Below are 22,892 nucleotides of genomic sequence, written 5' to 3' on the forward strand. Positions count from 1 at the left end.
CAAACATATGTGTATGTTCTTCTTCCTACTCTTTAAACCCTGTTTTTTTTTATGTTTCCATTGCAGTTTTAGAGACGTTTTAAACTCCACGCAGTCATTTTAATAATTTATTTTTTTGCTTGGTTTATACCAGGATTGAGAGTCGTCTCGTCAGTTTCGGTTGCTTACATTTGATACGAGGGTTGTGCGAAATTGCCACACTCAATGTGACTTACACTCTGATATTAAGTGACTTTATAAAAAATGTGAACGTTCACGCTCACACGCAGATGTCTCTGCCGCTCTCTCTCTTTTGGCTTTTAATTGTCTTTCAGCATGTTCTCAAGTGTTGCGACAGCAGAGACGCCGGCTCTCACTCCCCTTCATTAAACAGCAGCAGCAGGCAGCAAAGAAAAAAAAATCTACTGTACACTCCTCGCTCAGCAGCGAGACAAAGTTAGAAACACACTGGTGGCATGTGCTAAAAGCTGCTGAGCAGCCGGAGATTTCCACGAGGAATTGGTGCAAAGCAGAAACTCTGCTTTATTGGACAATAAATCCAAATAAATGCTGATGCTAATCCATGTCTGAGGGATGTTGCGCTAAACACTTTCATAATTATTCACAAGTATAGGGTGGTAATATATGGCTGTTTACATGAATACAGCTGATTTTCCACTTTATCACTTTATTGAAAGTGAGACAAAAATCCCTGAATCTTCTGAATGTATTGGGTTTATTGCATTTTGTTTCTTTAATCTTTATTTTTCAGGTGATTTGTTGCTTTCATCCTGCTACATGTGTAGAGTTTATCTTATGTAACATAAAGAATACCAATAAGAAGGAGATGGAAGAAGTAAATCGAGTAAGAGAATTAAGCAAAAGACTACAGTATGAGGTCCAAAAATATTTAACCTAAAGAAGAAAGTAGTAATAGGACAAGGAAAAAAGTTGTTATATTACAAGAATAATGTCATAATATCATGAGAAAAAAGACTGACTACTAGAAAAAAGTCTTACGAATTATGACTTAATTCTCATAATCTTACGACTGTATTCTCATAATATTACATCTTTATTCTTATTATATTACGACTTTATTCTCATAATATTACGACTTTATTCTCACAATATTACAAATTTATTCTCACACTATTACGACTTTATTCCCGAAGGATTACAAAACCATGTCTTCAGGTTGGCCCTGATACTCGGTCATATGTACACGTTGGAGTAAAAAACCTCTAGTCTCATCATCTCTCTCTTCTTCCTCCTTCTGTGTTCACAGAACCTACAGGAGGTCTGGCTCAACTTCCCACCGCACCCCCTGCAGGTCAGTGGAGATATGTTTTTATTATTGATGTTTATTTTGGGCGAGGTACCTCTCATTAAAGCTCACCTCACCCCCAAGACACAAACCTGTTCTGCCATCTTTGAAGTTTGAATGTATGTTGTTGTCCTTTCTTCTCTCTCTGTCTGTCTGTCTGTCTCTCTCTCTCTCTCTCACTCTCTCTCTCTCTCTCTCGTGTGTGTGCGCTGACAGAGGTGAGCATGCTGTTAGTGCTCTCGCCCGCGGCTGACTCAGAGCTTTATAGCTGTCACACAGCCTCCAGTAGGCCTGCACTGGTCTCTGTTGTTCTGCTCCCTTGTCTCGCTGCTCTCCATTTTAGTTCAGACCCTAATCCTCTTTTCTTTTTTTCCTTCATTCATTCACTCTCTCTCTCTTCTTCCTTTTCTCTCTGCCCTTCTCCATCATCCTCTGTCCTGCTCTCTGTCTCCGCGTCCTTCGCTCGCTTCCTTCGCTCAGATCGGCTCAGAAACACTGAACATGTCAACAGTGTTTGTTTGAAATTAGGATTTGGAAGAAGAGATCAAAGATGCCGTAACAGGATTACAGTCCCGAATCACATGATTCCTCCAGGGAGCGTCAGACATCCTTCTCTCCTCTCTGATGTGTGTGTGTGTGTGTGTGTGTGTGTGTGTGTGTGTGTGTGTGTCGTCTTTTAACCTCTTAATTCTCTCAGTCTTTTTGCGTCTGTCGTCTTTTGGACACGTTTTCATGTTTTGGCCCAAAATAACATCATGTTTTCAGTTCATGTACACAACACTGTGTCTTTATCAGTGTGTAATGTAATTGTACTGCCTACTGCGGTTCCCAAAGACTGGATCGGGACCCACAGATGGGTCGTGGGAGATTTTTTTCTGGCCCCCCAAAACAAATAAGCTGAATTTTTCCAACCTTTTAAGTCAAGATTTATGGCTTCTTTTTTTCATTTCTACGCTACCTTCACCTGAGCTAACAGCTGGCAGTCACGTAAAAGACAGTTGTGGTCGATAGTCTTGGGGTTAGGGTTAGGGATATTAACTTCTTTTCTGAAATAGTCGGTTCAACAACCGTAACACATTCAAAGTCACTTAAGTCATCTTTCAAGGGGTCCCACAGGTCCTTGAAGCCCTTGAAAGTTTTGAAAAAATCACCCTGAATAGACATGTGTCAATGAAAATGCTTACATTTTGTGCAAGAAATAAATTAAGTTTATATCTAGGTCTGTTCTTACGCCACCTACTGTTTCATGCCCTGCATTGCTTGGTGTACGTAGACTTGGCCTAAGCAGAACAAACTTGGAATCATAATTACAAGCAGTGTACAACTGTCTCTCTCAACTATTGACGTGAGATTCCATGCAGAACAATGAGCGAGTAAAGTTAATCAAGAGATAGCAAATGACCAAGGTGTGGGAACCCTGTCTCTTGGTCCCAGATCATTTTTAACTTGACTCCTACCTGTATTGTCTCACGAGCTAGCTGGACACAAGCAGCGAGTCCGACAAAAGTTGGAAACGCAAACGTCTCTCGGGCTAGCCGTTGTTGTGCTATTGCTAACAATATCAGTCAATTTTTGGTCCTGGAAAGTTCTTGAAATGTCCTTGAATTTGATGTCAACCCAGGTGTGGGAAGCCTGAAAACGATAAATCTGAATCTTTGTTCATCAACCACCAAAATAAAAATATAATATTCATGTCTACCTTGGGATAGAGGCTCTTACAAGTTGCCCTCCCATCTTAAGCTGTATCAGCCCAATCAGTCCTTGAGTTTTAGGGACTTGGTCCTGGAAAGTCCTTGAATTTGATGCCAACCCACGTCTTTCTGATGCTGCGATTAAACCTCACCTGTTTCCAGAGTTGCCGCCATGTGATTGGCCAAGTAGACGTCCACATTAACATGCAGTGGAACAGGTTGTTCATCAGTTCTCAGAATAAACTCATCACATCCAGCAGGCTGTTTTTTTTCCCCGCCGAGTCTCACAGTGGTCAGGAGCACTGCCCCGGGGTCGGACCTGCCGCTGCTGTGCGGGGCAACCAGAACCTCCACAGCGCGCCGCACGAGTAGTGATTAGCCGCTTCAGCGGCGCCGTCTCATTATCACTCAGTGCTCGTCGTGGCTGAGGTTTCCTCCGGGTGGTCGCTCTGCAAGTGGGGTAATGCCTGTTAAATTGTGCCAGCCTCTCTGAAGCTCGATAGCATCTTGACCTTTTTGGCTTGAGATGATACAATTGAAACAGATTCACACAAAGAAGAAGAAGAAAAAATATTCTTTCCTATTATCCATTATTTTATTTATTTGTTTCATAACTCATGAAGGCCCAGAGGAGTTTATTTAGATGAAAATATTCTGCCCAAATTCATAAGAAGGTGTCCCCCCCCCCTCTACTCACCGTCATGAGGAAAGGATGAAACAAGAGTCGAAAGAGATGGCGTCTTAATGAGGTTTTGAGAGGAACGGGCGATGGCAGCTCGCCACGGCGCGGGTAATTATGCGTACACGCGTCTTTGGCATACACGCATACATTAGCCTCGACACCGTTGTGCCCCACAGAGCGCGGTGGTGCGCTCGGCGGTTGACAAGCGCGTCTTTACGGCCTCCAAGTTTCGCTTGATTCACACCAGAGCCTCGTTTCTCTCTACGATCATTTATCAGGACGTCATTTACACCAGATTTGGATTTAAAAATTTCTCCTTTGGTTTATCAGAGAAGATAAACGACTGATTGGGCCCCCTCCTTTTTTGATGCCTCGAAAGACCTCGACTGTGATTCTGCTTTCTATCTGGACTGAGCTTTTGAAGCCATTTCAAACGTGTTTTTTTTTTCTCCTTCCCGCTCTCCCTCTCCTCACTCCGTTTGAAGCCTTGCTGTCGGCCATCCCCCCGAAGGACAGCTCGCCGCCTGCGAGAGCTGAACTCGTCAGATGTCATTAGCCGTGATGCCTGACATTTAAATGCCTTTCGTTAATTAACAGAAGGAGGAAAAACAAACGGAATGTATCTCATTGGCAGATGTAGCCATAACATTACAGGCAGCACTCCAATTAAAGAGCGCCGTGATTTTAAAAATACATCTTCTTCTGCTATGTGCGTGGCAGTGGCTTGACACCACTCCTGGACTCTGAGAGGGAAAAAAAAGAAGCTGTTTACTTGTCATTTGTCAATGAAAACACGAGGAGGAAGACGCTGACCGCCCGCCTTGACGACGCTGCCACGCTAACAAAGTCACCCGCCTTTAAATATCCACATGAACCTACAGCCTGTGCTTTTCGTCCTCATTGGAAAAAAGACGTCTTGGTCAAGCTTTTACCACACGGAGACCAATTAGATGTTTCCTGCTGCCTAAGTAATGCACTCTCTTTATTTAACAAACACTGGTGCCTATATTTTCTCAGCATATCAGTCCGTTCTTAATGAGCTGCGTCATTTTTTGCCAGACAAGCCCACCTTTTGAACCTCGCCAAAGCACGTTCCAGACTCATCAAAGTCACATGGTTCAAGAATGTCGGACATGACGAGGTGGAGTGAGGACGACTCCAGTCCGCCAGTTTCAGGGAGGGATGGAAAAAAAATTCTGCTCGCCGTTTGACTCGAGACTTTTAACGAGTACGAATTTTCCATCTGCTGCAGATCAAGCCGGTTTGTTTTGAGGTGAAACTAAACACACGCACACTAAACAGGCCCCGAGAGCAGAACACGCTCCACGTCAAGTTAAGGAATTGACTGTATATCAAGCGGCTTCATCGAGTGAGAGGGTTTATTTGTGTTTGGCTCAGGTATCCAAGATTGTAACCGTGTTGAGTTATAAATAAACAAGCTCCACTTTCAATTTTTTACTAAATATCATCAATCAATTGTGAGTTTGTTTCACTTTTTCACCCCGGATTCAAGTCATTTTCATGGAAACCAAACACAAAGTCTTCATGGAAATCAATGAAATCCATCCACTGATGTTGGGTTATGACGTCTCTGGTAGGGTTAGAGTTACAAGAACAGGTATTGATTGGGTCCTGGTTCCTGGTTCTGGTTCCTCACTGTACTAAAAAAGTATGAATAACCACCTGGACAAACAATACCACTATCATTATTTAAATTAAGTTTATTTTGTTTGGTTTCTCTTCACCTTGTTTTACTGTAGCAGGTAATTAGAAGGTTTTTAGTTAGATTTTAGGTTTACTTTAATTTGAGAGGAAAGTACAACTCTCCTACTTTTTTATGAATCCACATTAGCAAATTATTTTTTATTAATCTTCCAATTAAAATGTCACAAAAACTTTTTTTTTCATCCAAAAGATAGATTTCATTATTTGGTTTGTGCATTATTTTTTATTTGAAATATAAACTGCACTACAGTCCAGACCTAAAACACTATGAAGTTGAGCACTCTCTCACTGTATTATTTGTTCTCAGTCGGGCTGAAACAATCGATTAGTAAATGAACTGTCATCTATTTTGATCATTGATTAATCCGTTTTTTTAAGGAATCATGATGACTTTTTAGTTTTTTCAGCTTCTTAAATGTGATTATTGTGACTAGTTTTCTTTGCTCCATGTAACAAAGAAATCATTCAAACTGAATAATTTTTGGTTTTTGAAAAAGAAGATGAGATGAGACATTTGAGAAATACTGATCAACATTTTCTCACATTTTATGGACCAAACGATTACTCGATTAATCGAGAAAGTGAAAATAATCGTTAGTTGCAGCCCTAGGTATCAGTAAACAGTTTTATCAGATTTCAGAAAAGAAGAAAATTGGCTCAATATATGGGTTGAAAAAATTGGAAAACCCATATATTGGTCTAACTGCCATCTATTCACTTCAAAAGACTGAATTCTTAAAGCTGAGAGATCATAAATTAGCTCAACTCATCCAAAAATCTGCACTAATCTAGATTTATCCATGTTGTCTTTTCTTTCTGTGTTCTGTCTTCTAGTATTGTCTGGACCAGTTTGAGTCCAGTTGAATGTAAACATGCAGTAGTTACAGTATCTGGTATGTTAGTCTGACTATTGACAAGTCTGGTTTTAGTCACTGAATCTAAAGTGCTCTAAACTGGTTATCTGACCAAACCATGAACGCAGACTTGGACCATACCATACATGAGTGTCTAAAACCTCGTTGACCCTCTCCTCCAGGTCCAGGAGCCTCAGACGGACCGGCAGCTGATCGAGACGTCCCCCGTCCTCCAGAAACTGACCACCTTTGAGACGTCCATCGGCGTCTTCTTCACACACGTGCGTCTTCTCGCCAGAGCGTTCACCCTGAGGACTGTGGGCTTTAACCACCTCACCCTGTAAGTGCCGCAGTCGCATTTTATCTTGCTCTCTCTTACAGCCAATAAAAATGCAAAAAATGAGGCACGGATGTAATTTGTGGAGGAAGCTGAAGCAGAAAGTAGCCAGACGTTGTACGGCGCTCCCCGTAGAGGTGACGAGAACACGGTGCGTTATAATACGATAGGAGATTCTGGGAGTCTCAACATTGACACATTTCTTTATGAAATAGTTGTTTTTTGCTTCCTCCCATGTCCCAAACCTTCCTGTATGACCGGAAGTGACTGGAATGTCATGTTTAAATCATCCCTGTGTCTAATCCAGGGGTTTCACAGCTGAGACGGAGAGAAAAGAAAGAAAGAGGCAGAATATCCCACGGGACACCAAAGTCTCCATATCTGAAGTCTGTTTGTACCTGAGAGGTCGTAACCCCAGCCCCTCATGGGAAATAGAGATTTGATTCACTGGGTTTGTCCAGAGAGGAATGTTTTAAAATTTTATTCATCTCTTTTTTTACCCTACTTATCCTGTGAATCTATTTCATATAAATATATATATATTTATATATATATATGTATGTGCATATATGTATATATATATATATATATATATATATATATATACATACACACACATATATATATGAAATGTAGTTCCAGTCATAAACAGTATTTTTTTTTTATAGAGTGTATTTACCGTGTATTGTCACTCTCACTCTCCAGAGAAACAACCAGTGTACAGCTTTATAACCATATATATATACTTATATATACTAAAAATATTATTACCATGATATATATTGATATCAAATGATATAAAAAAGTATGAATGACTTCCTGTGTCTTTTTAGTTCTAGTTTTGAAGAAAAAGTCAACAGTAGACGCATCATTTGTCATTGCTCACTTTAATTTGGACTGTGTATACGTTATGTATATGATTCCCCCCCACCCCGACACACACTCTCTGGTAGGAGAATTTTGAGTTTTGTTTCGCTCTGCTTTTCATTTTTAATGAACCATCACAGAGTGATGCTGTGATACTGTAAACATCCTCCTCCTCCTCTCTCAGCTTCTGACGTGACATTTGTTCGATATCCAGTAAACTTGCAAAGTTCTACAAAGAGGACTTTAAATTGATCGGAGAGGGGAGAGAACAAGAGAACAGAGGGTCTGTCCGTCTCTTACAAACACGTCGCCGTTCGTCACTGACAGAGTGGACAGCGGCGGCCTTAGCCGCGGCTTGGAAACGAAAGCCTGTTTTTCCATACAAAAATGTTTGCCGCTAATGAGGCTGTTCAGTCCAATTTGAGGTGTTTGTGACTCTGAGAATGGAGAGGATTATTTGTGCGGCGGAAAAAGCTTAACTCACTTCTGAGCTCCGCCACAACGCAGCACTGTAGCCAGTTTGACAGCTAAAGCAAATTAGTCCTGGCAGCGCACCTCTGATATCTTATTGGCAGGCTGCACTCTGTAATTGCTTGCTTAGTTTCGCCACAAGGACATTGCTTTGTGTGTTTGCATGGCTGTGTGTATGATGTTCACACACACACACACACACACACACACACACACACACACAGTGCTCCGCTGAGTGTGTTTAGATGCTTCACTTAAATGTCAAACCTCTCCTCGCTCATGGTCAGTGAAATCGACCACAGGTGCAGAGGTTCGTCTCCCACTGAGCTTCACTTTGACCAGTTTCTAACTCAAGGTTGATTCTGATGATATTTTCTGTACAATAATCTTGAAGTTATTCTGCTCAAATGTATGAAAAAAGACACATTTTCAAGGAAAAGCAATGTTCATACGACCGCAACCAATAATCAATTCATCGTTTAACTGATTTCAAAAAACAATCCTATATGACAGTAAACTGAAAACCTAACGTTGACATTTTACTCCATTGACTGCATTTAATCAAGAACATAATCGACAATCAATCGATCAGGAAAATAATTATTAGTTGTAACCCTACAGCTAAAGAGCAAAAGACAATTCAATGTGTTTATAAAGCGCAATAATGAGGCATCGCATCACAAAAAAACACTAAAGTAAGAAAGAGAAGAAATGAAAAATAGTTGAACTAAAAAATAATTAATTATTAAAGTAACAGTGCTGTGTGAACAAAGAGTAATTATCTGATCTAAAACTGGAACACATTAATTTCATTCTCTTGGGCAGCTTAATATTACAACATTACAACATCAAAAACCCTGTTTAACTCAAAATATACAGGCTAGAGGCGCCTGACATCATCTGATGGATTTATCACATGATCCAGCTGCTGCTTTTCCGCAATACAGTTGTGCCACGGCACGGCTCCACTTGGTTTTATTTTGCTTTTCCATTAGTGATAGTACCTGGTGCATGTTGCTTTTTGTTAGTACCTGCTCTGGCAAGGTTCCAAGCGAGCTGAGGCGATACTAAAATGTGACGTCAACAGACTGCCAGCCACTGATTGGTCAGAGAGTGTTGTCACATGAAGAGACCTTAGACAAAAGAATCAAAGCCGAAATGTAGATCAGTTAAAAAGACTTAACAACACTTAACAACATTTAGCAAAGGAAACGTCTATAATGTCAACATTTAACAGAGGAGTCTGGTGTATTTAGTGACAGCACTCCTGTAAGCCGGTCGATCGGGATCCGAATCATGTTCATGTTCAGTGGTATTTCACTTCAGTATTTCACTGAACGATTCCTTGATTTTCAATCTACTGATTCTAATGATTCAGTTACACCGAAAACAACTGCTTTACAAAGTCACTAGTTTGTGTGGTTGTGTTGCATAGAAAACCACATCACGTTGATGAGTTACTTTGGAAAATTAACCAAACCGAGTAAAGTGCCATTAGTTTCATGGATCTCAAACTGTGGTACGTGAGCTTCCTATGGTGGATACTTGGAGGAAGAACCAATCAATCTGTTTCAATCTCTGTATTTGCTTCATTTTCTACACCCTAAGTTCCTTACCTCCACTTCGATCACATACACATACTGGTGTATATACAGTAGAACAGTATTTCTGATTTTCCCTCCAATTACCATCAGAGGAAGGAAGCCTCACCATGCACAATGGTTTGAGAACCATGGGTTTAGATGATTGATCTGATGATACTCGGCACAGTCCCAAGGTTGTTTGTTTTTTAAAAAAAAAAGATATGCTAGTCAAAGCCATTTGACCCAGGATTAAATGCGGATTAAATTTAAACCTTGGATTACTTTTGTTGACTAGTCACTGTTAGTGAAAACATCCTGGAATCCCTGTAAACACACCATAACAGTAGTTAAAATGAAAACACACTTTCCAAGGTAATTTGTGTTCATTAGCTCATAACGGCCTCGGCCACGTTGACCTAAATTAAGCTGACCCGAGTAAAAGTCAGAGCCGAGCAACCGTTGCCCAGAAGGACCAAAGGTCAAACCACAGTAGGTCCTGTTGTCGTGATGGAAAGAAGAGCAAGGTCAGATAAATGGAGAGAGAAAGGTCAGATTGTAAGGAAGGAAGGAAGGCAGCAGGGGAGGAGACAGGAGCCCGTTTGACCCTTTGCCCCCCAAACACTTTCTGCAGAAGTAGACGACAAAGTGTCCGAGAAGAGGACAGAACAAGAAGCAAGGGTGGGAGTTGACCCTGGAGAGAGGCTGGAGAAAACTGGAGGCTTCCATCAGCTGGACAAATGGAGAGTCATGGCCCTCAGGCTCTGGCCTTCATTTCTCCTTTTCACAGCTGAAGGAAAAAAACAATATTTTTCCTCACTATTAGTTAGAAACACTGCATCTGGCTTTTTTGTGCTCATGGTTATTTTAGTCAAAGTATTTTTTTCACTGTAGCATAATGTATAAGTTCTTTACTTTTAATATGAAAAAATACAGTACCGACTATATACAGTACATATATATATATATTACATAATATATGTATATATATATATACACATATAATGAAAATGACTTTATATTATTAATCACATATACTTAATCTTTTTAGAAAACAACCAGAAACTATGAGTGTAGAGTGACTGCAATGACCAATAATCTGTCTTGTAGTCCGCGCCCCTGAAAGCTTCATGTAAATAAGACGATGTCGCTTACCGAAGATGCTCTTCTGGTTGCCATTAGGTGGCGCAATGACCAATCAGTCCCTTAACCCTCTTGGGACCATCATGTTAATCAGGCCATCTGGATTCGTTGTACCTTTGAAAAAAGTGGCAATTACAATAAAGCTCAATCTTATCTTATCTTTATTTTTGATTTTATGGCTGTAGAATTGTCACAAAAAAAAGATAACTTTCGCTTTCAATATCTGGCAGTTATTTATTCAACCGTTTAGGAATTCTGGCACTTGTGCATGGAAGTCCTGGGGGCCACAATAATGGCAAGTATATGGGTGTTTCTCTGCTTTCCGGTATCCATTCATCCGTCTACTACCACTTTATCCTCCACATGAGGGTCGCGGGGCGGTGCTTCGCCAATGTCAGCCGACATAGGGTGAACCCTGGGCAGGTCGCCAGTCCATAGTTTCTGAATTGTTGTAGATAACACAAATGGTCCAGGAGTTACGGTAATGAGAAGTATGCATGCCAAATCCTGTTGGCGATGACAGTATGGTATGGTAACAAAAGGGTTAAAAAGAACAGAGATGGAGCAGAAGCCTTGTGCTTGTATCTAAGTTTACCCCTGCTTGGCTAGTGGGAACACAAAATGCGAAAGTGTGTGTTTTTTAAACTAAAGCTCGAGCAAGGGGGGGGAATAACCAGTGCCCTTAATACAGGACGTACTGTATGTAAGCAGTATTAAAATAAGAGAAGAGAGAAAACTTGCGTTTGTCCGACAAATCCATTTTGAGAAAATGGCTTCTCTCATGTTACCTCATTTTGCATCAACAAGGCCAACAGCAGAGCCTGTGGAGGCCCAAGCAAATTCTGTTTCTGACCGTTTGGCTACAGCAATAAATAGTATTTAACCTTTCTACAGTGTTCCTTGAAGCCTCCCTTATTTTTTCAGCGTTTACAGTCTAATTTGACTGCCGAGTATTTAAACTGCTCTTTTATTAACATGAAAAACCTCAAAACATCCACTACATTTTTTGTTTATACCTTTTTTTTGAAACGATGAAAGAGTCTGGGTGGGGACGGTTGTGGCCACATGCGTGGGTGAGTGGTGTTGTGTGTGCTGGGTGAACCCATTCATTTTCATCTGGGGGGTAACTCTTGACTGGGAACACCAACGTTGAATAAACTACTCCAATTTCCCTCATAAAAAAAATGTTTTTCAGCTTTTTTTGGGCTAAAAGATGAAAAACAATATTTTTGCTTTAGGAAAAGTTGTAAAAATTGTGAGTTTTAGCAAAAAATATTGTGGTTTATCTCCACAAATCCTTTTTAAATAGTTACGTCTTAAAATACATTTCATGTGTGAACGTGAGGTGAGAGATGTCATTAAAGCGGTTGACTCCCCGCTGAGAGACTGCCATTTAAAAACTCTGAAATATAAAAGACTGTGATTGCAACTTTTCAGTCTTGGTGGAGAAGTAATCATGTGCAGTGAGTGAGGTTTTTGTTTCCTAGGGATTTTATTTCACAAAAAAGAATAGGCTACAGGTGGTACAGTGTGGAGAAAATAGCAGGGTTTACTATCCCAAAACACTTTTTAAGATCAGGCAGTGGGTTAAACACGAAGGCTTTATATCATTCACGCAGTAAAAAAATAAATAATGTTTAAATCGTCACTTTTGGAGCATTTTACAGAAAAAAGATTTTTTTTTTTTATTGCGCTGAAGCACCACTTTGAATTTATATTGATCGTTTTCATGTAGTGGAATTTGTCCTCGCACTTTACAGTTTGTTACGAGTGGATTTTTTTCCTATTTTTTCTTCCCTCCTTTAAAAAAATGACTGTCTTTCCAATTTTTTAGTCAAACACACAATAAACAACAACTTTACGATTTAAAAACCAATGAGTGGCGTCACAGTGAGTCAGAAGTTGCTTGACAGACGTTTGCACGTATTTTTTGTTTTATACTGGCATGAATTTACTTATAGCAATCAAATTGAAATATGAATCAGAATTCAGGTCAACTGTAGAAACATAATAAAAAAACGTATCTACAATTCAAGAAATTGATCTTTTCTTTTTACAAGTGATGATAATTAACTTCCTTTTCCTTCCCTTTCTTCTGTTCTTAAAAAGTGGAGATGACAGAAACAAGCTCTGCATCCTCAGACTCTGACGCTGGCCACATTTTCTTTGATCAAAAAAAAACCCTTAAAGATTTCATCAAATCCCCCGTATTTCCCTTCGTGACAAAACTTTGGCTCAGATCTGAAACATTTTTAGTGAAAGGAAAAAAAAAAGGGGTTTTGGATACTCAGTGATTCAGTGACTGTGTTGTTCTCAGCTTTACATCATCCTGCATTTAGTCAGTGGAAAATCAAAGTGAAAGCCGGACAGTTCGGAGCTTGTTAGGAGGCTCAGATTTTCCTCGGCTCGTATAAAAGGCGGAGGCGGCGGGAATCGGACAATAAACTTTGACCTTTTCTCCCTCTTTGATGTTCTCCACCTCCTCGTCTTCCACCTCTGCAGTGTTTCCCCCCTCTCATCTTTGAAAACTTCTGGCTCTCCTGCAAGGAGCTCTTCTCCGCTGAAGGACGTGCGCACTCTGCTGCAGTCAACACCTAGCTGCTCGCTTTACGCCGCCACCGCCCCCCAGCACTTCCTGCCCGCCTGGCACGGCACCAGCCCACTTCTGAAATGCTAATGTATAATTCTGTTTAATTAATGACCGTTGCAGCAGCAGCAGCAGCAGCAGTAGCAGTAATGTATACCTCCTCCCTCCATCACTGCCTGTCTAACTCTGTGCAGGGAGCCACAGTATGTTTCACTGATGCTCAGACAGGAACTGTTCTGCGTTTCAAAGTCGCTCTACAAACCGTGTGCTGCTTTCATGGGCTCAGCATTTTGACAGGAACTCCTGCAGGTGAACATCGCAACCACACTTTTTGTTTTGTGGTTGTTTTTTTTTTGTTTTTTTAACCATTTATATCTGAAGCACAATCAAAGTATAAGGTTTTGCCGATTTTTCCTCAGGGTAAGGCTGAGCAAAATGTGAAAAAACAATCATGTCACCAGGGGTGGGTCAAAATACGTCTTTCCTCGCGCAATGCGATAATCGATAAGCCTTAATTAGTCCCTGCCACTTTCACTCGCCGAGCGATGCTACCTGAGGTCTCCACACGGTGGCGCAGCTGAAATGAATGAGGGAAACTTCGGCAGGAGTTACTTGACTGAAGAAGAGAGGGAGTTTTAAGGCGGGATAATGGCGCAGAAAGCTACGTTAAGAGATGCTCCTTCCACATTCAATACATCGACTTTATGCACTTTGTTCTCCAAATCCTGCACTTTTAACTTTTCACGTTTGACAAATGAGTTACATTTTTAATAAATAATATCAGTGTCATTTATTTATGCAGTCTGGTCTTCTTTTTTGTTGTCTTGTTTTTGCAGGGGCCACAACCAGAGGATGGAGTTCCTGGGCGACTCCATAATGCAGCTGGTGGCCACAGAGTATCTCTTCATCCACTTCCCTGACCACCATGAAGGACATTTAACGGTAAGAGAACACAAATATGCAAATATCACACTTACCGTACAGCTTAGCCATTTTAGTGTTCCCACCAAATGGCACTGTTTGGTTTGGTATAGTGCAGTACGGCTCCGTCTGAATCTAAAAAATACGGGCTGTGATTCGGCTCACGATCGGTGGCTTTCGGCAGTGCTGTCACTAAATAGACAGGACTCCTCAGTTAAATTTAGACTTTTTAGAGATTTTAGAAATTACCTTTGCTAAATGTTGGAGATTAGCACATGTTTTCAGGATTTTTTAAAATCTTTTCAACTGATCTACAGTTAGGCATTGTTCACTTTGATTCTTGTTTTGGACGTCACGCTCATGACTCTCTGACCAATCAGTGGCCGGCAGTCTGTTGACCTCACATTTTAGTATCGGCTTAGGTTAGGAGAATGTAAAGAATACTTTCCATATCAACAACAGGAGAACCTGCCAACCATAAATTGTTAGCTGGGCAGCTCGCTTGGAACCTCACCAGAGCAGGTACCAAAAAAACCCACAAATTACCAGGTACAATTCTTAATGTAAAAGTAGAGTCAAGCCATTTACGACAGGCCTTTAATTTTCCTCTGATCAAAACTTTGAATCTCCAAACGAATCTCCAGGTACTCGCCCCTCTTTTCCCTCCTCATCACTTCAGTCTGTACTTTTCTATACGTTCACTCTTCTCCTCCTGATGAGACAGTGTTCTTCACTGCTTTTTCAATAACACATCCTTATTCTAAAAAGAAAAAGGTCTGTCAAGTGAAAAAAACCTCTCACAGCTTTTTAACACCGCTACAAATGAAATGATCCAACTTTGAACATTCAGCGTCTGTTTTCCGACGGCGTCAAGCGCCGTTTCATTCGACCATGTTGTGCTCCTCCCCCTCCTCTTCCTCCTCTCTCATAGAGCGACTGCTCAAGGCTAGAGGTATTGAACTGGTCATAAACTGGAAAAGTAGCTCTGCAGTTAGATGTGTATTCCTGGATCTTCCTCATAGATGGAAGCCTTGATGTTAGTAGTATAAAAGCTTCCATCAAGCATTTGTTGAGAGGCTGAAAGCCTCAGCAGCCGTTCCTATGCCCAAGAGTCAAGATGGTGTACATCTGAAATGGATTTCAAATCGGGGGGAAAATGGAGAAAAAAAGTAGTGCTCATTCAACCAGTGTGAGTGTGTGCTCCTCATGAGTCAGTCAGTTTGTCATATTCGTTCTATTTGCTCTTTAACTCGTCCTGTAGCTATATTTAACATGTTTGTGTTTCCCCCCCCTTTACACGCGTAAATGCACCATGTTGTCAGTCGCAATGTAATATTCAACAGAGCGACGTGAAATCTCCCTGAAACATTTACTCCGCATTACGAACCTCCGTCTTTGATGAATTATTCCACGTCGCCTTTATTTTTTTTCTCTCTCCCCCCCCCGTGTTTCTTTGAAGTCCCTTTTTGATCGCACCTTGAGGTGACGCAACAGCTACATCCATACTATGCTGTTTTCCTAAGATGGTATATTAAAATGAATTCAGTCAAACAACTGTTTTGAAGCCTTGATATTCACAAACATCAATTTATTATAAATGTCCATTTATCTAGTTTTTAAATATTTTTGTCACCACACTTTCACTCAGCCGTGCAGTGATGACTCCGCCCACATTAAGTAGGTACTTTTTTGTAGTGGAGATGCAACCTTATTGTGCCGTGTCGTGCTGTGGCGAGGCGACTAGAGCCGGTGGAAATGCGCCATTAGTATCTCCTGTATCTAAGCTAGTTTGCGAACTATCTAAGCTAGTTAGCAAACTCTATCCATCCATCCGCCCACTCCATTGCTTTTTCTTATTAGTAATATTCTTAAAAACTCAGCAAACAACTGGACAGAATGACAGAATAAACATCCTGTTTTCCTGACCGTTTAGTAAAAGTGAGATATATTTTAGGCATATTAGTATGGACACAAATGGGTTTTTCCTCTTTTTTTTTTTATCTGAAAATGCTGTATTTAAATGAAAATGTCTTAGTGAGGGTGTGTAACATAAGTTTATGATTGTTTGTAGCTGCTGCGCAGTTCGCTGGTGAACAACCGCACACAGGCCAAAGTGGCGGAGGAGCTCGGGATGCAGGAGTTCGCCATCACCAACGACAAAACCAAACGTCCGGTCGCACTGCGGACCAAGACGCTGGCTGACCTGTTGGAATGTACGTTGTTTTTTTTTGGTTTTTTTTACGGTTCTTTGAAACATACAAGATCCTCGCAGGCATTTATTGACCCACACTCAACCTTTTTTAAATCTCTCTGTGAAGTTTAAGAAGCAAAGACGACGTATCATTATTGATTTCTGTGTTGTGCTAAATGTCAAACACAGTATTTTTTATCCCCATGTCAAAGACACTTGAAGATACTCCTTAAGTGATGATTTCTCTTCAGTTATATTCCAGTAGCTGTTGTTGCCATGGCAGCTAATCTACTCCCGGTATTGTTTTTAGTTTGATTGATTTTATTTTGACAGAAACAAGACATTCAGGGTATATTTGGTAAGTTAAGGTGAACGAATCACTGAAGAGACGTGCTATTATTACTACCCTCCATGATGTTTCTGTGAAGTTCAGGTTCAAGATCAGTTATTGTACCTTTTATGTGCGTTACAAAAAATAGGAGGGCAACCATATTGACGACATACAGTATAAAAATACTGAAACACGAAACAAGTAAAGTACCATATACCATAAGAGTTACTAGAACTTGAGACATTGTTTTAGGCCTTTATGTTCGACTAAGTCTTATGCTACCCAGAGTTTCTCATCCCTGGTCCTGGGAAACCAACTGCCCTACATGTTTTAGAAGTTTCTTCAGTGAAGCTAGCCAGTGCGTTTACGTGCATTTTTAGTCGGACTAAGACAATAATTTGGTTTTCTTAATGTGAACACATTAGTCCAACTAAAATCGAGCTTGTCTTAGTCGGACTAAGATACCTGGATAATAGTCCGATTACTCCTGCATGTATACGCTAGTCGGACTGGATTCGGATTAACACGTTTCCTCAATCTATAATCATCATTCTTTTTGCTGATGATTTTATTTTCTTGCATAATGAACAAGGGAGAGAGTGATTGCTGCTAGAGCCAAGCTGTTTTCTTCTTGGGGTTTTGAAATCGTCCACCAGATTGGCGGTATTTGCTAAAAAGAAAGTGGCAGCCATGGATAGAGATGCGGCTATCTAGCTAGCCTCTGTAATTTGAGGCTCAGCTGTCAGTTTCTTTATTCCAAAGGCAGATTTCCAAACATTTTAATCTGAAAGAAAGCTATTTAGAGAAAGATAAAAAAAAGACTCTGCAGAGCTTCATATCATTTGCTTTTCAAATCATCCTTCAGAGTTCAGGCCGGAGCGGAGTTTATGATATGGGGAGGGGAGGGGCCGGGCGCGGGTCAGTGTTTGAAATGAGCGCAGGAGCCGCAGCCGCAGCCGCATATGAGCAGCCATGCCCTGCAGCTACTGCAGGCCCTCACTGGCCTCCTGAAATATTACCTATTATTCCATCCTCGTGTCCCACTGTCTTAGTCACAGAGATGAGTGAATGCAGCGGCGGCTAATGGAGGAGGGAAAACAGAGGGGGGAGGAGAAGCCACAAGATGAAAATGACGCCCGGCACATACCTGCTTATATTTTCCATCATTTTCAGCTCAGTTAGCTCGACACTTCCCATACAGTTTTATCTCACACATGGATGTTTGTGTGAACTCTGTGTGGCCCGTCCTGCGCCAGTTTCCTGTCTGAGTTGACGGCAGAGCCATCCTTCCCAATTGTTTACATTAACATCACATTACTTGCTGTGGAGGGACCGCAGCTGTGGTTTGTCCTATGCTCTTTGTTAATGTTTTATTTGTTCCAGTGGGAAGGGAGTCAGACGTTAAGCAGGGCAGAAATAATACAAAAAAAAGAATCCAACACATCAACAGCCTTTTTTTTTCCCCTCTCTCCCCTCCTCTCTCTCTCTTTGTTTGTTTTCTTTTTGCAGCTTTCATCGCAGCGCTCTACATAGACAAAGACCTGGAGTATGTGCACACCTTCATGAATGTGTGCTTTTTCCCTCGACTGAAGGTGAGTCCCTTTTGATAACTGTTCACCTGATCAATAAGCCGCTGAGCTGGACAACTGCAGGAGAAAGAACTGGGGAGATGATGAGGAGGAGGAGGGAACTAACGGCTGTGTGCTGTAATAGCGCCAGCATCGACGTAAAGGGCTCAAGTGTTGATCGGCCCTTGAATGCCTCTCGCAGCGCTGGCTCAAATTTCTATTTTAGTCATCTTTAATGGGAATCACAGGTTGTGGACGATAGTCCTCGGTGTTCTTTTGTTTTCCCATTGATCCATGTGTGCTTGGGCAGTTGAATGGCTTCTGGAGTGTTTTGGGACGTGGATAGTTTCTGTCAAGATGTCCACGGCCAGATAAGTAAGGAGGAAAGAGGAGGACACTGAATCGTGCCTAAGTTAGAACTGCACAGTGTATGTTATTTTTTGGCCATATCATCCAGCCCTACTCAGCTTTTTTATGTCATTACTGTTCTTTTCTACGCAGACATTTACCATCATGTTTGAAACAAAAATCCCATTGAGATTTAGAACCTCTTTTTCAAGGTAGATCTCTGGCCAAGATAGGCAGCAGCAGATACAAATGTACGAAATGTAAACCGGTAAAAACACAAGCAGAAGATTAAATTTACAAGCAGATTATGAGAAAATTAGTGCATGCTGTGGAATCGGCCTCAAGAACTCGCTCAATGAATGTTATCATGGTAAAATCTTTGGCCTTTTCTGGAGAACTATTTCTTTTGTTCTTTTCTATGCAGATGATACATTCCTCATCACAATCTTTTTGGGCCCCGAGTTTGTTTTAGTTTTTAAAGAAGAGCTTGTTTTCCCTTTAATAAAGCTGCCGTGCTAATGCTGCTCCTGTGTGGGTATCCACATAAGCGTGGACCTCTCCTTGTGAAGCTTCTGCAGTGGTCGGATATGCCATGCTAATTGCTGTCTTGGTGTCCTCTCCAGGGAGAATCCCCAGCTCTGGAGGAGCTGAGCTTTTGCGTCATGGTCGCTGCGAGAGCGCGCATGCACGCAAGAGAGTGAGAGTGAGAGAGAGAGAGAGAGAGAGAGTGAGCACCTAATTTCCACTTCCAACAGAAGTTGTGAAACAGCCAGTGTGTCTCCTCACATAGCCTCCTAGAAACCAAAGCCTTGAACACACTGTACTGCTTCATCCAAATTGGATGGAAGAAAAAAACAGGGACATAATCACTCTACAATCCTTATGTTTTTGCTGCACTGTGTGATTACGCCTATAGACGGGCTTGTACCGCGTATCCGTGCACTCCCTCTTTTTTAAAACAGCCAAATTTCTCTGCCTTAGGCGCAACGAGTGTTGATGCCCCCCAGAGAGAGGAAAAGTGGGAAGTGCGGCAGATATGCAGGGGCAGGAAAGCTCGAGAAGACGGCGAGCAGGAAGCGCGAGCCACAGAAGTGGAAGTACTCTTTGTAGAAAATTAATAGGAGCAGACAGTTCTGGATTCAAAGTCGGCTTTTTTTATGACAGGGCTGCTTCCCCGTTAATGGAAGGGCTTTTAGAAAGTCCCTATAGGATAAGAGAAATGTATCAGAGCTGCTCACCTGGGAGACTCCCAGACGCTCTTTATTTCTGGCCGGGGATTGGCTTTTGTCTTAAGTAGCCTGTGATTTGTACTCGCCACGAAGACACAGACGGAGAGCAGGTCGGGAGGCAGAGAGCGAAATAAGTGGGAGGCGGAAAAGGGAAAAACGGCAGGAATGAAATAAAAGCATGAGAGTGAGTTTGTAACTGATGTCGCTGATTCTGTGAATTAAGTTTTAGAAAAAGGAGGACTGTAGTTACGTGTGTGTGTGTGTGTGTGTGTGTGTGTTGCAGGAGTTCATTCTGAACCAGGACTGGAATGACCCCAAGTCTCAGCTGCAGCAGTGCTGTTTGACCCTGAGAACAGAGGGCAAGGAGCCTGATATCCCGCTGTACAAGTAAGACTCCAGATAACACGCCAGCAAAAAAGCAATACATACATTTCTCTGTCAACACTCACTATAAATCCCCTTTATATTCTGTTTTTTCCCTTATTTATCAGGATTTAGATGACCTTATATGATATATTTTGTTGTTTTGCACTGATTTTTAGGCTCATTCAGTAAATTAAATACCTCAAAAGTTGAGATACTTGGTGATTGATCTGCTTTATAGAAGATAAAATCCAGTATAAACATAAATCTGTCATATTCCCAACAATGGCTTACCACGGTGGTTACCAGCAGAGCTCCCAACTCTTTCTGATAATCAGCTGCTGTTTCTTCACTCCATATAACAAAGAAATCATTAAAAATTGAATTTTAAAACAAGACATTTGAAAACATTCTAATTTTCGAGGTTTTGGAAATGCTGATGTTGATCTTTTCCCACTTTTTCCGACACTTTATGGACCAAACAACTAATCGATTAATAGAGACAATAATAGAACAGATTAATCTGTTATGAAAATGATCATTAGTTCCCAGAAATTGATAACCCATCACTTTTATATCACTGTTTTAATTCCTCTCTAACGTTTTCCTTTAATTATTCACCTCTGTAAACTCATAGTTACTTCTGTCACTTATTATTATTATTAGTATTAGTATTATTATTATCATCAGTGTTAATTGACTGACTTAACTGTCGATTGTGGTGTGCAGTTGTTTGTCCATAAACCAAAATGATAAAATTGTAATGCTTTTTTTTGTTACATGGAGATGAAGAAACCAGATAATATTCACATTTAAGAAGCTGAAAAATTTGAAAACCTGTCATTTCAACGCATATACCCCCTTAATATGATCAACTTCTGCCTTTATTTACTACTTTTATCTTAAAGTCTTAGCTTGGCATCCCAATTTTTACTAACACTCCTTGTTTTCAGTTTGATTTCACATGGTCGGTGGTTCAGTAGTCCAGAGAAATAAAAATGGCACAAACAAACATTATTTGCAGGACTTTTGTCCACGGACACTGTGTAAAGGTCTGTGTGGGTTGTTGTTGTGATAAATAAACGCGGCCACAGAGACCTCGTATTTGACAAAAGGTCAAGGAGCAAGTGTCATTTGACAGAATGCTTTTCAGAGCTGCCACGAAAGCCGCACGCTTGTCACCATGGAGACTGACAAACACTGTTTTCATCCAGTAAAAATAAAAAAGAGGGATTGTCTGGACCTTCAGGGGCAGTAGGAGATGATTTTTTTTTAACGTACAATGGACAATTAATCAGTTCCGTCTCCCTCCTATTTACTCCACTGTCTCTCCTGCTCGCTCCTGTTTATTATTTTGTCTCTCCGTCTGACACGCCAATGATTTTTTTGACACGGCACATCCCTGACACTACAATCATCGCCTCTGCTCCGCACACTAAACGTGAACCGGAAAACCAACAGAGAGGCTGAATGACTGGAATTCCAACATTTTCATCTCTCACACAAACATCAGCCCTCAGTCGCTCATCCCAACTGCTCTGGCAATTACATTTCAAAAGGAAATGTACATTTTTCTAGCAGAATATGTCATATTATCTATAATATTTGAGGCGAAGAATGCACAGCAGATCACAGTCCGAGGCCGCGCGTCTGAAGATTTGCGGCAGATTATTGCACTGGCCCGCAACAATCGATTAGTTAATAATTTATGAGCAAATTAATCGGCGAGTGAAGCTCTGTGATTTCAGCTTCTTAAATGTCTTTGCCCCCTCTTTGACAGTAAATTAGATATGTGTAATTAAAAATGCAGTTTAGTTGCGTAGAGAAATAATTAGTGTCAGGGTTTAGAAGAAGAAGAATAGAACTGAGTAATAATGATTTTGGGAAAAATATGCGACAAGCGTTACATACACTTATGAGTATTTTTTTTTATATAAAACAAGTTTTCAGATTTTTTAGCTCCTTAAATGTGAATAGGTTCTGGTTTCTTTGCTCCATAGAACAAAGAAATCATGCAAACTGAATAGTTTTGGTTTGTGGACAAAAACAAGACATTTGAGAACATCATCATTTCCAGGCTTGGGTCCACGTTTTAATTTTTTATGGATTAAACTCTTAATTCCCCCTTTATACAAACTATTTTCTACAAAGAAACATCCCTTGGATCAAATAATTGTTGGAATAAATGAATAAAAGTACATTTTTTATCTATAAAGCACCTTTTAAAAACACATACGATAAACTTGAAGCAAACAGTATGGTAGAGGATGTGATCCTGCGTACATGTACCAAATTTTGTTAAAATCTGATTTTTTGTTCAGTAATAAGAGATGGGGATTTCTTGAAAATTTGATTGTTTCCTTGATGTCATTAGTGGGTAGATAACTAAATTCAATGGGAACATACTTGTGCAATCGCCTTCCCATCACCAAAAAAAAATCGTATTTATCCATCAAAATTTGTAGACAGGAAGTTGCGAACAGAAGGACAAAACTTAAAGATAAACACACACCAATAAAAACAGAACCATGAGAAAATCTATCTTTTTGCTAAGTCCATTATCCATAAGCACGAGGAACATATGTCTATTGTGCTACGTTGATATTTTGCGATTGATTTTCCAAAACAGTTTTGCTCTTAGTTGGACCCGTGACGGTCGATAAACCTGAATCATCAGCAGCAGCTACTGGTGTCAAAT

General features: G+C 40.7%; 1 protein-coding gene across 1 annotated transcript in view; it reads left to right on the top strand.

Annotated features, from left to right (window-relative positions):
* drosha (drosha ribonuclease III) overlaps positions 1–22,892 on the top strand; it is a 121,395-nt gene that overhangs the window by 81,823 nt on the left and 16,680 nt on the right. The window contains exons 24-29 of the mRNA XM_058649343.1: positions 1,268–1,312; positions 6,441–6,598; positions 14,080–14,185; positions 16,236–16,377; positions 18,196–18,278; positions 20,115–20,218. Coding sequence (XP_058505326.1) covers positions 1,268–1,312; positions 6,441–6,598; positions 14,080–14,185; positions 16,236–16,377; positions 18,196–18,278; positions 20,115–20,218 — 638 coding nt within the window. The remainder of the gene's footprint in view (positions 1–1,267; positions 1,313–6,440; positions 6,599–14,079; positions 14,186–16,235; positions 16,378–18,195; positions 18,279–20,114; positions 20,219–22,892) is intronic.

This window comes from Solea solea, chromosome 1 (genome assembly GCF_958295425.1).
Source record: "Solea solea chromosome 1, fSolSol10.1, whole genome shotgun sequence".
NCBI classification, from domain to species: domain Eukaryota; kingdom Metazoa; phylum Chordata; class Actinopteri; order Pleuronectiformes; family Soleidae; genus Solea; species Solea solea.